Source organism: Cephus cinctus, unplaced genomic scaffold (genome assembly GCF_000341935.2).
Source record: "Cephus cinctus unplaced genomic scaffold, Ccin1 Ccin1_scaffold0929, whole genome shotgun sequence".
In the NCBI taxonomy this organism is placed as follows: domain Eukaryota; kingdom Metazoa; phylum Arthropoda; class Insecta; order Hymenoptera; family Cephidae; genus Cephus; species Cephus cinctus.
The window spans coordinates 130,682-145,839 of NW_014333498.1; the positions used below are offsets into that span (position 1 = coordinate 130,682).

General features: G+C 38.3%; 1 protein-coding gene and 3 long non-coding RNA genes across 6 annotated transcripts in view; 3 read left to right on the plus strand and 1 right to left on the minus strand.

Annotated features, from left to right (window-relative positions):
- Positions 1-1,421: 1,421 nt before the first annotated feature.
- LOC107271234 (protein eva-1 homolog C) overlaps positions 1,422-15,158 on the minus strand; it is a 16,759-nt gene continuing 3,022 nt past the window's right edge. For 2 of the 3 annotated variants that reach the window (XM_025088479.1, XM_025088481.1), the window contains 7 exons: positions 11,797-12,017; positions 6,385-6,547; positions 6,138-6,287; positions 5,869-6,030; positions 3,038-3,250; positions 2,679-2,928; positions 1,422-2,175 (listed from right to left, as the gene is read on the minus strand). In XM_025088479.1, coding sequence (XP_024944247.1) covers positions 2,013-2,175; positions 2,679-2,928; positions 3,038-3,250; positions 5,869-6,030; positions 6,138-6,287; positions 6,385-6,547; positions 11,797-12,017 — 1,322 coding nt within the window. In that variant the 3' untranslated portion in view covers positions 1,422-2,012. The remainder of the gene's footprint in view (positions 2,176-2,678; positions 2,929-3,037; positions 3,251-5,868; positions 6,031-6,137; positions 6,288-6,384; positions 6,548-11,796; positions 12,018-15,158) is intronic. The other variant, XM_025088480.1, reaches the window with a different exon arrangement.
- LOC112494884 lies at positions 2,818-5,852 on the plus strand. The gene is made up of 3 exons (XR_003060811.1): positions 2,818-2,949; positions 3,048-3,231; positions 4,704-5,852. It is a non-coding gene; the product is annotated as an uncharacterized LOC112494884 (long non-coding RNA).
- On the plus strand, positions 5,957-8,657 carry LOC107271235. Its single transcript, XR_001538573.2, has 5 exons — positions 5,957-6,041; positions 6,121-6,295; positions 6,387-6,565; positions 6,751-6,870; positions 7,054-8,657. It is a non-coding gene; the product is annotated as an uncharacterized LOC107271235 (long non-coding RNA).
- Positions 11,954-15,158, plus strand: part of LOC107271236 — a 6,205-nt gene continuing 3,000 nt past the window's right edge. The window contains exons 1-2 of the long non-coding RNA XR_001538574.2: positions 11,954-12,026; positions 14,685-14,841. This is a non-coding gene — a long non-coding RNA (uncharacterized LOC107271236). The remainder of the gene's footprint in view (positions 12,027-14,684; positions 14,842-15,158) is intronic.

A 15,158-nucleotide genomic window follows, 5' to 3' on the forward strand; every position in this document is an offset into this window, starting at 1 on the left:
GAACTCTGAGTTTTCTTCCCTCGCTTTTGTTTCTCGGTGGCTTCGGGCAGGCTGACGTCAGCCGAAGACATGCCTAATGGAAACAAGAAACAAGCTACCGAAAAACAAAAGCGAGGGAAGAAAACTCAGACCATTAGGCATGTCTTCGGCTGACGTCAGCCTGCCCGAAGCCACCGAGAAACAAAAGCGAGGGAAGAAAACTCAGAGTTCGTAGGTGCCTACGTTTCTCGAGTTTTCTTCCCTCGCTTTTGTTTTTCGGTAGCTTGTTTCTTGTTTCCATTAGGCATGTCTTCGGCTGACGTCAGCCTGCCCGAAGCCACCGAGAAACAAAAGCGAGGGAAGAAAACTCAGAGTTCATAGGTGCCTACGTTTCTCTTGACGCCTCGTTCTGATTGATCAAGTTTGACCTGCTCCCATTTAAAAACTATGAACTTCCGGACAAAAAGAAGGTCATTTTCGTGATCAGTGGTGCCTCCCGAACACCGCCATACCCCGTTGGTCAGGTAACTTTGGGACACCCCGTATATACTATGAGGTATTTGAGTTTTGTTAGACTCTGGTGAAAGCATAGTCCACATGATCTTTTAAAACTTGATTCTGTGAGGAAAATAAATCTAACAAACAAAAAAGAAAAAGATAAACACCGTCGAACCATGTTTATTTGAACAGTGATTACTACTTTGCCCAATTTCTAAGGAGTCATAGTACATCTGTAAGTTATGCATATAATTATTTTTTCTTAAAATTTCTTTCCGTATCACTCTTTATTATTCAGTACTGTAATATTACTAATGTGTTATATTTATGCGATGCCAACAACAGCATCAATCACAATATATGTATATATGTATATAACGCAATTAACAGAACCGTAAAATTCCAGTTAAATTTAAAATAGCATTCTCTAAACATTCATTCATCCATACTCACTCGATTTGTATATAATTATTCGTAGTTTTTCGTTCATAGTTTTATTCACGACTGACCTCGTATAGATCCTGGAGTTCGTCTGGTGGTATTTCAGTGTTATAGGTGCAGTCGTTGAAGTTGATTAATTTCTTATGGCATTTACCTCCATCCATTCGGTATTGGCCATAATTACTTTGAATGGTATCGTAAAATCGTCCTAATATAATGGCCATGTTGCTTAGGAGTTTTGGCTCGCTTTATACAGAAAAAGGAAATAGAAAAATATCACTATTCGAGTGAACAGTTATAAAGCTATTAAATTCACCGAGTTACCTGCCGTGCTCCGAAATGTGACACGTGTGCCTTGTGTCACGTCTAAAGGCAAAAGGGAAGAGTTAGGCGGTTGGAGGCTCAACTTAAAGTTACACGACAAGACACCAGGAGGGGGTAAATATTTCGATTGTCACGCTATATTATGGTCAATTCTAAAATTACCTGGTAACTAGTCGATAATCCGTTACACACAGCATTTATTTTGTCGAACGACGAACCATTGAGTATTTACAAACTTTTCATAAATATTACACGGTATATTACATTTATGTATCTTAGGAATACATTCCGTTATGTTTTTAGTCCCCCTTTGAAAATTCTCTTGATGGAGTCCTGGATGAATTCCAACTATATTTTAGTATGAACAAGGACTTCTCCTGCTATTATTACTCCCCTATGCCAAAGTCTGTACAAAAGTAGGTACGAAAACGTCTTCTGGACGATATATTGGACCATCTTAATTCGTTTAACAGGCAAAGGGATCCAAAAAAGAAACAAAGTGGTAGTAGCAATATGCAGAGAAGCTCCTTTTACTTTTATAAATTCCTGTAAAAAAGAAGTTACTCAGTCGTTCAAAAACAATAGATCCTAGAACATTTGCCGGACTCGTCGGCTATGCTGTCTACATTTCTGGGTATCCTATTCGCGTGACGACCTTCGAGCTTCTCCGGTGTGTCAGTTCCGGGTGCATCATCCGTACTACCGTCGTTAGATGCGACGTAGATCACTCCCACCGGATGAAGATCAGGAAGGCGGCCACTTTTCGGATGTCACGCGGGTTCATAGAATGACTGTCCTCTCATGGGATTCGACCTAGACTCCGTACAGGCCAGACTGGTCTCGTGGAATCCTCCTGGAGATCCGGTCGGCTTTGAAGGGTACTGCGAGTCTCTCCTGTTAAGGATGGTATCCTCCACGACATGGGGAACATTCCTAGTCATGCAGAAAAACGACCAGACATAAGCCATGTATTTTTTTTACTTGTTTGCCTCCATCCTACGTAACTCAAGAACCCAAATGTTTACGGTAGTCCGATTTACCGCAAGGAGGATACGCTTATCCTTGGGCGTATCTTGCGTTCCTTCCGAATTCAACTGAAAGCCGGCCACTAGATAAAGGACACTTTATTAATCGCTTGACAGGGGACTTGATAAAGGTCCTTTTACTATCTGATAGAAAAGGGTCCTTTTGAATCGTTTTGCTTAGTATTATATCTTGCGTGCTTTCAAGAAAATCTCTTATAATCGAGATAGTATTAATTTCTAACTTATTGTAGATATTTAATAAAAATTATTGTTTTAGATCTTAGATTCCAAATGAAGAGACGTCAGAAGAAGATGGTATGTACAATGAACGAAGAGCGAAAATCGAAGAATAAAGTATATATATATATATTTTGTATAAAAACTTTATGAAAATATCTTGATTATACTTACCTTTTCTTTTGTATGGTAGATGTTGAAGTCAGATCCAAATTTGCCTCGATAGCGGTTATGTCGTCTTGATATTTCGTCCTGGATGCATGTAGCTCCCTGTGACGATTTCTACGTCCTTGAAATTGATGAAACACCAGTTTGGCAAGAATCATGCCAAGCGCAACTAGGATTCCGGAACAGACACCAGCAAGGACGTAAAACATACTCTCGTGTTCATCCCTATCCTGAGGTGCATGTCCAGCAGCACCTTCTAGAGGAACAGAAAGTAAAAGTCGGTTTCATACTTAAATCATTACTTTTTAAAAGCGATATCGAGTCCTTTTTTCATTATAAAAACCAGCTAAGAACAATTGGTTTACCGTTGGATAGGGGCGGCCTTAGAAGAGGATTCCTGGAGGAGGGTTCAGTGGTGGCGGAAGGTGGCACAATCAAACGAGGTCCTGGGCTGAAAGCCGTCCCGAAGACAGCATTATCGAAATGCTTCTCCTCAAGAAGCTGAAGCTCATTAGGGTTTTCGTCCTCGTCCAAAGGCGATTTCAATTTATACTCATCGGTAAGGACTCCGTAGGGCACTACGGTATGATTATCGCTTATTAGTATGCATGTAATACTTTCATATTTCTATTTATTTCCCTTATTTCTTTGTTTTTCGTCTTTGCTTCCCTTCGATTCTCATCCCCCTTGCACTTTGTGAAACATGTTATGAACATTTATTTGCCATCACGGCATGCAAATATCACGAAAACAACATGGGACGTTAACCCCTGGGAATTTGCCACCGAAATCCGTGCTCATACATAACAGGCTTTTGATATATTTGCTTAAGCAGGTAAATCACAGAGCGTGATATTTTTACTTTTTGTTCTGCATTCCTATCATTGTTTTCGTTTTTATATTTATCAACTTGTATGTCTTACACATACGCGAGCTTTTGCTAGAAAAAGTTGTAAACTGTTGAATATTCTCAGGTTATTGTACGTATACTATGTGTATAACGAGACCGCTAATCTTTCTATGGAACGGCCGAACGGTTATCCGGCAGAACCAGAAAGTCGTGGGTCCCATAGGAAGTACAGCCAAATGGAATAACGGGTCAGTGGATGCAAAAAGTAATAAAGGACGTGGTAACTGCCGGATACGCTGAAATCGAATACTGCGCGAGCACATAGAACAACCCAGCTTACTTGTGGATATATGTATAACGTGCTGAACCATAGCTGTGTCTAAGCGGGAATGAATGAGCGCGACAGAGACGCAGAGAAAAGAGAGATGGGGAACGCGAGAAAGTAGTAGAAAAGATACGAATATAGTCAGGACTTTTGGTACGAGGGTTTACGAATCTGAAGAAAATTAGTTGAAATCCTGTTGGAATAAGTGGAGTAGCACGGGACGTTTTAGATATATTAATGACATGCCTGATATTTCAGTTAGACTCGAAGTAGGCTGGGACGAAAACATGGCAGTACAATAAGCACTTCAAAAAATGTTGAGACCTAGAAGGACCTGTAACGGGATCCTAAAACACTCTTGTGTAAGGGATCTGAAGTATACCGCTGTGCATCTGTATTTTTTTTTAAGAAATAAACAACGATTTGGAGAAAGCATGAAAAAAATGGAAATAGGACATCTTCAAAATTAAAGATTTATCTGAACTCCAAGTGGAAGCTTCCAGCATCCTGTTTGTGAAAGATACAGTCGGCGTTCAATAGTTTTATGACAGATCAAAAACGATGAAGTCTCTAACAGGTCACAAGTGGTTTTGCTTTGAAATGTACAATATTTTATTTTTTTACTTCACCATATATTTCCTTGCATGATTTTATGAAAAGCCACGTATGATTTGATAAGAATTTTTATGCGATTAATTGCATTGTTTGCGAACTGTCAAAAAGACACATTGAACGCGTGCACTGACTCTACACTCTCTAGATACTCTACTCTCTAAGATAGTCAGGAGTACAGCTACCTCACGCATTACAAACTTTGAATGAAATATATATATACATATATGTATATGTGTTACAGAGAAACATTGGCGAGACACTATGGCACCAAACGGAGTATACATAGGAAGACCTAATTCACCAGGAGTTGAAGAGCACTGTATCGCTCGTACTACTAAGAGTACTACTAGTAGTAGTAATATGCCAGGAAGTCGTACACGGCGTGGAATACCAGTAGACTCCCTGGGGAATAAATAGAGCCATAAACCCGGCTGTTTGCCAGGCGGCCCTCACGAATTCTCATCCAAGTACTTGAGTCCCTTGTTGGCATAGTTCAAGGAGCACACGGTTCCGCTCCGCCATAGAATGCGAGAACTCCACTTTAACGGTACAACGAGCAAGCGAAACAATGCTATCCTTTGATCGGATTTCGTTCTCTAATCAATATCGATTCGCAAGACTCGATTGCACGGTAGTCACACAGATTTCCCAAGATATTTAGTATTAACTGGCTATTTTTTTTACTTCGTTAACTATAAATATGTTCGTGAGTAATCTATCTTCGTGAAGATTATTTTTTAGAAGATTATCCTTCTTACTCAATATGAATCAATCAATTCTATATCATTTCAATTATTTATAGTAAACCTTTTGACAGGAGAAAAAAGTTCTTTATGGAGATTGTCCTGATGTAATGCAACTCGTCTTTCAGAATGAATTAATAAACCCTTTCAATTAGTGTGCTAACCCAGATAGACAGATATACATAAATTTTGCTGCAATTTTACCTGAAATTGAATCACGAAATATATAATGCTCACCTGACAGTCACATTTGCTAAATTAAACGATGAAATTATAGTGTAAGAACAATCGGTAATGTTGATTATACCTGATTGCTTCATTCACTGTGCCAAGAAAGAAAAATAACTTTATCCTCTTCATAATCTACCAAAGTATATAGTAAATATGGTTTAAGTGTACCTCATATCATAATCGAAAAGAATTTTTATTTAACCTCGCCATTGCTTCGTATTTACATCATCCCGTGATCGTTCAGTAAAAGCCGCACATGACTATATTCTGTGTAGAAAATTTGGTGGATTAAAAGGGTTACCTAGAAGTATTACTTTGCTATATGCATTTGAGAGATGCACTATATTTGCGAATTGATTGTTCCACGTCCTGCCACCTAGCGGACATATGTACATACTCCGAATCAGTCAGTCTATTTGAAAATTAACTCACCGCAAGTGTATGCTACGGTGAGGTACGGTTTTGTGTTATCGTGCTCGCAAGGATTTTTGTCCTTTGATCTCACGAATAATTCAGGAGTCACTGTTATGTTACAGCTTTTGCGACCGTGGCAAACTTCTTGAAGACTCTTGGTTCCGCTCTCAATGATGCACGCTTCAAAAAAGGTAAACCAAGAAATCATTAACAACGTATGTAAGAATCTAAATGAATCCAAAGTTTTAAAGTAAACTAACTAATGTACAGTGGGAAGAAAAACTTACTTTCTTGAGGCACTTCGCGGGGCTGAGGACAGCGAAAATCCTGGTATTTTATTCTACCGTATGCAGCACTGTAAACGGCGACACGACTTCCAGGATTACAGGAAAGAGTGATGTTCTCTTTATCACAGCCCACGATGCTTCGAAATTCAACTGCAAACGTAAGTCAAGATTTAATAGTTTTAACGAAGGTATTATAGCAGTTAAGTGTGATGCAGAAAAATACAATCAAACAAGATAAATATCTTACAGGGTCCGCACTTGTAGGCTAATTCAATGAATAGAGGTCCTTCACGAAATAGATAATCCGTGCACGATCCGTCTTTAAGGATCTGACTCCTGGTGACTTCGCACTGTCCTTTATTTTGACAATTCTCCACAACAGTTTGCAGCAGAGAGTACTGTTCCAGCATCTGACAGAATAAATATAGGTACTATAAAATATTTATAGCTTTAAATTATCGATGTGTATCAGTATTCCACTCATTTTTTATTTTTTTTTCCCAGTTCGTTATAATGGTTACACTTTTTTTTTTTTGAAAGTTCAAATAAAGTTGCTAGAGATTCAATACTGTCCCTATCTATGATACATGTATTCTTTTTTTTTTATTCGTAGTTGTGCGCGATCCACCGGGAGAAGAGGGCGAGAATCATTCACGCAAGGGCGCTCACAGAAGAAGAAGTACCAAGATAAAAAAGAACACATGATCCCATAGTAGCCATTACTCTTCCTGAGGTACGATTAATTTCTTTTTATTTGCAAGTACAACTTCTCCTGACGTTCTTTGGAAACATTCCGTCCGCATATACAAGGATGTTTGAAAGTTCTCAGAAGACGCAGAAAGGAAAGGTTCTGTTGTCTTGTGAAGCCTTTGGAAATGTGTTGAGACCTTTTTCTAAGTTATCTTTTTTTCGACAGTCGAACAAGATGCTGCTGAAACGTGTACAGCCTCCATGATGCCATCCCGACATATGACAAGAATATCTGAGGGAGAGAGAAAGAGAGCGAGAGAATGTTCTCCCTCTATACCCCGAAAGCTTCAGAAACTGGGTTAATGGCTCTGATGATCGTGAGACTCTAGAGAACATCATCGCGAGCATCGTTATCCTTACTCTTGTTAAGTATCATGCATGCACACAGATGTGTATATATCTAACATCCCTCTATACCTTATATACAAGATGGTACACCTTACTTGCATCGTTGCACATTCTAATTACAAAGATATTTTCTAATTAATATCCATTGACGCTTCCGCACTAAACAGGAAGTTCCATTGTCACGCCGTAACCTAACCTAACAATAGTGAGAGGCACGCGACGAACTGGAAGCCACGCATAACCTAGAAACTGTATTACTGCATAATAACGTGTGAGAGAATAAAGAAAGAGGAAAGAGGCATATAAAGCAAATTAAAAGAGCAAGCAGGCAGAAACAAGGATTTGCTGGACAGACAGGATGATCTCGTCGTGACGACTGGATGTAGGAAAAAAGTTGGATAACGCAGATAAAGAAGAAAAGAAAGAAAATGACGCGTGTGAAAAAAAGCCAAAGGAGAAGTGTTGGTAAAAATTATGAAACGTTAAAAAAATGAATGGAAAATAAGAGAATGAGGGAAAGCAACAGCAGCATTGACAATGACAAAGTGGTTGGTTCGTGTATTCAGTTTTTTGTGGAGTTTCGAGTGGACGCTAATGTATGTTCTCTGACTGACGCGTCTAGTCTGGCCTTTGCGTACTACGCTATGCTACTCGCATTCATTTCTGAAAAATGTATTATTCATACTAGGGAAACGAACGGGCTTAATCAGCTAGCCAAATGGAGGGACCATCGGTGTGTTTCGTATTTGCTCGTAATGTCGTATTTGTTTTAATCACTCACGATTAAAGCGCGAATAGTTTTAATTTATTAATTTGAATCTCATGTTAAAGACATATAGACGTCTGTAGCGTGGGGCTGAACGCAAACAATAATTTCTATTTACAACTGTATAGTACAAATTTGAATAAGTTTAAATGAGGTTTTAGCTTTTATTACGTTATTACCGTAGCTTTACTGTTTACCGAACTGTCTACTCTTTTAATATATTTTCTAAAAGTGCCAATGATCGTACGCATTATTCATAATATTCATCTGAAGCTTGAATTCATTGTATGGAAAAAATCCCTGATCGCAAAGTTAAAGCGATTCAAATAGATCTTCATTTGGACAGTGAAAACTGAACTCAACAATTGAACGCCCTACGCAACAAGTGTCTTCTGGTTTTCTTTAATTGACTTATGTTGTTATCAATTATATGCATAATTTGATTTACATTTTTTTAATAGAAATAATCACATTGTTTTTCAATATAGTTGACTTGTTTTCCACAAAAGATCCTTGAGTTTATTTTGATTCTTCTTTTTTATTCCTTCATTTGTCTTGTTCTTTTTGAGTAACTTAACTTTAACTTCCGGTCTGTAATATTTGCTATGTTATTTTATATTCTGTTTTGTCTATCTTGCTGAACCTAATGAGCGGCGAGGCTTTATTTTCGACTTTTATTATTATCACATATTCGTACACTGCCTAGTATTTCAAGAAAGTATATATAAACTTGAATGCACTCATCAAAAAGAGGTACAGTAATGCAATTGTTATCCCTATATAAACGGCAATACAAATGATGAAACGAGAAATAAAAAAGAAATATAAAAAAAGCTTTGACCATCTTTTGAAAGGATCTATGTTTTTCTTTTCCGTCTGCGCTCGTAATCTACCAGTAAATATTCAGTCGACTCTCGGAATCTCCCTGTGGAGTATTTTTCGCATGCAGTCGCACATGGCCATTCGTTTCATTTTTCTTTTTTTCCTCATTTATCCTATAATTCACAAAAATAGTAGATCTGACCATTTTTACGTCGATATATCGCGTATCCAGACAGGTACCCCAGTCACCATCTGCCCGGGTACACCATCAGTTAGGTTATCCTTGAGGAATTTACCATCCGTAAATTTAACGGCTGCTACACATTGAGCCAGAGACAATTTTTCGGATTTTGCGTTTCTCGTGTATTCACTGCTTCTCGTTGCTGGCGACACACACGAATTGACATCCTTTACTGATCGCTGCCAAGGGTGAGAAGAGCCTCTATGATTTATTGGCGACTATTTTTCGCCAAAGCTTACTTTTCCTTCAGGGGATCAGCGTGTAATAAATACACATTGTGATATATATGCCGTGTACCATGTCCTTCCACTGATGTGAGAAGCGATAGGCAAATCAGCTTAAGGAATCGAGTAGAAGGGCTCGCCGAAATTTTTCTCAGCTAAGTCCGTGGTATTCGACCTCTCATCCTTTCTCACCTTGGCAAACAAGACTACTTGTTAAGACAAATATGCGAAGAAAAAGAAAAGTGGAAAAAATATAACAGATCCCTTGGAGGATAATGACTCTACTTTTTCACCTTTTTTTGTCAAGAAAACAAGTGTCGATCAGTAATCTTTACTGTGCTGATAGCGAAGTTTGCAAGAGTCGCTTACATAACGGATTGAAAATTCACGTGCAGTGTTCTTTTTCATTCATTTTGGTTTTCCTAAGTCGCCGAAGAATTACCGTGTAAGATGCCATGCAGTATGTCGCTTGAGGAAGCTCCAGATTTTTTGGATTTCGCGTAGAGGACACAGGTGTCCTTCTTTAAAGTGGATTACAAGGTTAAACCGCTTATAGGAACCTTAATGCGATGGCACTACCCTTCTATAAACCGCCTTAGAGTTTTACTTTACCACCCAGCAATACCCTATCTTAGCCATACAGACTGTGTAAAGAAAATACACAACGCTTTATGTATGGTTATGCTTCATGAGCTCTCTCTCTCTCTCTCTCTCTCTCTCTCTCTCTCTCTCTCTCTCTTTTGCGTTACTGTACATTTATATACTGCAGAATCTTATCGCTGCAACCTTCCATTATGGAATGTAACCTTATAGCTACCGTTCAATCAGTTTTCAAGATGGGATAGATGCTATATTACGTACTGTTATCTAAGCTATACCGAAACATCCACCTATCCGTGTTATAAATCGATCAATGTACAGAGAACTCTTGACAATTTTCTTGAACGGACGAAATTTTATTTTCAGAGATTTTCCCGTCAATGATATGTATGCATTCAACTCTCTTGTTATGTAGGATCTGTTTCAAATCCTTACCAAGAGCGGGAACGAAGTGGATATGGAACCGTAAGAGAATACTTAAATATTGAAATATTTATTATTTGCCGTTCGAATCTGGCCATTATTGTCTAGAAAAATATATGAGTATTATATGCTAAGATTATTGATCTCAGATGGGAATCTCTGAGGACGAGGGCTCTGTGTTCGTGTAAGCGAGAAAATGTGTTTGTTGAGAAAAATTGTGGAAAACATAAAAAGGTCCGAGGACGATATCCTGTAGGATATATATAGTACATAGTGTATACAGCTCGCGGTAAGGATAATGGGGATTCAAGAAGATTCTCAGAGAAATTCCAAGGGAACGTATTTCTGGTTGAATCCAGTTAACGGCTGTCTAGTATTTGAAGTAGCGTCGAAATGATATATCTTGATTTTCTTTCTCTTGTCCTTCCCAGAGATACGTTCATGCCTCGCAGAATGATATCGGGGTGCTCGACGACGCTCTCGAGGTAACGCTGAATTATTAGCGTGCGACAGGAGGAGGACACGGAGGGCGAATGAGCAATGAGACTGAGAAGAGAAAACGACTGGCTGAAATATTCAACGTCCTGACCCTCCAGTCCACCTTCTTTGGAGAATGAAATGAAAGAGGATCGTTGTCCAGTGCAGGTGCATAACAGTGTACTCATTTATAACGTGGATGATCACGATACACAACCCTGGGAGTTGAATGCGTCCTTGGGGTGCGAAATTGTCCAAGCTTAGACAGGTATTTTTTAAGGGTAAATTATTAAGTGAAAAAAATGCCATAACGGGATTCCCAAGTAGAAGGACTTGGAGAGAGGAGAAAAAATATGTATTAATTTCTCGTGCTTTCCTCGAGGGCTTGCTGGAAAGTTGGGTTGCTGGCCTGGAGGTGGAATATGCAATTTCTGTTAAATTATTCTACTCTCAGTATTTACCCACTTCTTCTTCTTATCCTCGGTACGAATTTACTCTCTTACTCCTGAGCTTTCAAGGAAATAATTATCCCACGGGTCTAAACTACGTAGTATACGGTCTACAGGCAAATGTTGCGCTTAAACATTTTCCTAGAAAACTGTTTACCTAATGAAATCGTGCGCATCGAAACTGTTGCTTCCCAAGTGGACTGGGCAATATAGCTACGTAATGTCCAACTGCGAGAAAATTTCTAAGATTTAGAAGCAAATTGGTAAAAGATTAAAAAGACAGCTTAACGTGTTCGGACGTGGATAATCTCATGCGCACGTAGCACCGTCTTCGTCACGCTACAGAGTTTTATAGTAATATAATTTTTGACGTGCAAACAAAGTTATACGAATAAAATTTTTTATATATTTCTCATTACTTTTTTTCAGATTTGATTCGTCCAATGAAATCAACGTCTCTTTATTCACCTAATGGCTGCTCGATTATTCCAGCGAATGCTTCTGGCTATGTGTTCTCTTCTTACTTCTAAAGTACTTTGTACTGTGTTACTGTGCTCACCTTGACGACGTTGCTGCAATTCCGTACCATCAAGTCATTGTGTTTCTCCGTAACCGGATACAAGCAGGACGTTTGAGAAAGCATATCGGGAGAGTCCGTGTAGTGGGCCTGGGTGATTCTTATCGTGGTACCTTGAGGACATTGTAAAGCGATAGAGCCCGTCTCCAAGTACCTGGTGCACTCGAGGCGATGATGCGTCTCTAGAGTCTCGGACAGTAATGCTGTAAAAGGTAATTTTCTTTTAATCTAAGAGAAAAGGACTACCGAACAAAATAAGAGAGTTATGTCGTCGATGATCATCGGTTCGTGTTTTGCCTCTGTTGTTAAAGATAGTAATAGGAAAGGGTAGGAGCGACGTCGAGAGTCTTTCATCGAAACGTCCTGTGCAGTGACTTGTTTGACATTGATGCAGGCAGAGGAAAGAAAAATTTTGTAATAAAGTCTACATTCACCGGCGGAAGTGAATTACGCAGAAGGTGGGCTAGAAAGCTTCGTGGAAAATTGTACTCATATTGTTATTCTCATACGGTATAGGATTTTCCGGCAGTTCCACGGCTGAAATACGAGTTGATATCGCTACCCATATTTTAATATGGGTTAATATAGAGCGGCCAATGCCGGGAGGTCGTATCGCAAAACGCAACTCCCGTATTATTTCTATCCAGCCTTTTTGCCTTTCTGCTTTTCTGCTGTCCTTCCTTCCTTCCTTCCTTTATTCCTCCCTTCTGCTAACATTCGCCCGCCCATTCATATCCTCTTTTTACTGATTCAGCCCTGCTGCCCATTCGACCTATATGCGACTCTATCCTTTTCCCTTGACAGTCTCACTTTATTTTTTCTCACTCTCTCCTATTGCGGCACCATCTCCCCTCTGCTTCGTGCCCGCTTCTCTGGCAAATTGAGAACGAAATACTCCGTAAATCTTGGAATTTAATAAAATTCTTAACGGACTTCTAACATTCGTTTAATCGCTGACATATGACCAGATGAATTTATTTTTATTGGATATCCTATAGCCAACAACAGTACAGAGTGAACAATTTTCTTTTAGATTTAAAACATCCAGTAAACTTCTCCATAAGAGTCTGTGTATTATTTTCTTTTTTCTTTTCTTAACCGAATCCATCAGTCTGGCCGTCACAGGGGGTAACGCGTGCATATCGACATCTCCTAACCTTTTTTTATTGATTTTGATAGATTTTTATCCAAGTATATGAACGTATAGGATGATTTTTCGAAAAGTTCAATTGTTATTTAATATTTTTATTAATAATTATCCATTTTTTATACTATGCATTGGTTAAAGTAATTTTTTTTGCTTCTCAACAGTCGCAAAAAGTTCTTCTACATTATTATGCCATGGAGCTAATAAAAATTACAAACAACACTTCTTAAGAAGAAAACGTTAATAGGAACTATATTCCAAATTCTATTTTGACAATAATGTTCACGTATTCTTAAGTTCTGTTTTTTTTTTATGAATTAAATGACGTTCACACGCAGCTTGAAGATCGACGACTTACTAGGCGTTACGCCTCAAGAAGGGAGCAGAGCTCCTCCGTTTTGATACCATTCAGCTGACGAAGCTTTACTTATTACATAATACTAAGGATATTAATATTAGAAAAGAAAAAAAAAGACGAAACGAACAGCTAAATAATGCTTAGGGCATAAAAATATATCGATATACTACTATCAGATTTCCAGAAAAACGTCATAGTTAACATACAAACATTCAATTTAAACAATTTATAGAATCTTTACGAAGTTAAATTGGCTAACAAAATTAAAAGTATGGCAAGTTTGTAAAAAACCTAATAGTTATTAATAAAAGCTGTTTGAAAAATCACCCTTCATATTTCTATTCGGAGGATTGAAAGCTATTAAAATCAATGAAAAATATATAGGCAACCTGCATATGCAGAATGGAACTCCTTTGAATTCCTGGACAAATAGAAGTACATTTTGTGTACCGTCTAAGGTAGCTCATAAACACTATGAAACAAGAATCCAGTTAAAATATTCAAACAAATTTTATTCTAGTTTATTGTTTAGCAGGTGTCAAAAGGGGCGGAAGTTAGTATAATCATCACCTGCCACGTAAGGCTATGTCCAAAAGAATAAAAAATAGAAGTAGACAAACTGTTCCATTATATGTTCAATCTTACTATTCTGTTCAACACTGTACAGTCCATTTCTGTGAAGCTGCATGTGATCTTCAATACTGCCCACGAAATGGGATATAAACTTAGGGTGGCAAGTGGCCATAAAGGTTTCTACATTTCTTTTTTAGAGCGGAACAGGAATCAAAATGATTCATCCGTTTACTGAGAGGGACATTTTCCGCAGTGAATTTCCTTTCCGAAGATCAAGATCCCTAATCTCCAGTTGCCATTGACGCAATCGATGAGATCGACTCAATAAATAATCTTTAAAGGTGGTATGATGTTTTATAAGTAAAAGTCAAGCTTAGAAGTTGGAAAAAGCTCACGGTAAAGGTGGCACTACTGAATTGTAATATATATAATTAGAGATAACGTACATCTGTTCTTAGCACGTACATTGAGTGTATCTTGTGTTTATAATACTAGGACCTTAATGTCTTCCTGAGGTTGGATAATGCCAGATAATTAAAATTTATAGAGCAATAAAAGTGAGGGAAGCAGAGGCAAATCTTAATCTCATTATCTCGTTGACCTACCAACCAAAAAGAGGTGACCAATGTATTTTTCACGTGCAATTTCGCAAGTATAATTAACACGACGCGACTCGAGCGGATTTAATCCACATATAATTAAGATTAGACAGAATTCAGGGCCCCTTTTTATTTTCACTTTGCACTGGCGAGACACGACCAACCCGTTACATAAGAAAATATTATTTTGCAGATTTTCAAAAAGCTCCACTGATACTGAGTTGGTAAATACACATTGCACGGCGGGAACCATCACAGTGAGATAGTTGATTTCTCCTGGGTCCGAAAAAGAAAGTTTAAAAATAGACCATCAAATATATGTATATAAAAGCAGATCGTGTGGAAGAAAGGTAAGGGCAAACGAATAAGAATGATATATATATATAAGCGGCTCGTTCTAGTAAGACATTTTTTTTTATAGATTTATACAAAAAAATTCATAAAATGACCTCTTCTTATTATATTTTGTAGGCCTTTACACCATTCGGTAGTTTTGCTTATTCTTCGTCTTCATTGCTCCCCTTACTGTCAACTACTCCATCACTTTATCAAGTACTATATTACCGTGTTACAGAAACTCTAAAGACAGTACTCTGTCTTATTCCAAAGTACTCTCTCTCTCTCTCTCTCTCTCTCTCTCTCTCTCTCTCCCCCCCCCCCCCCTCTG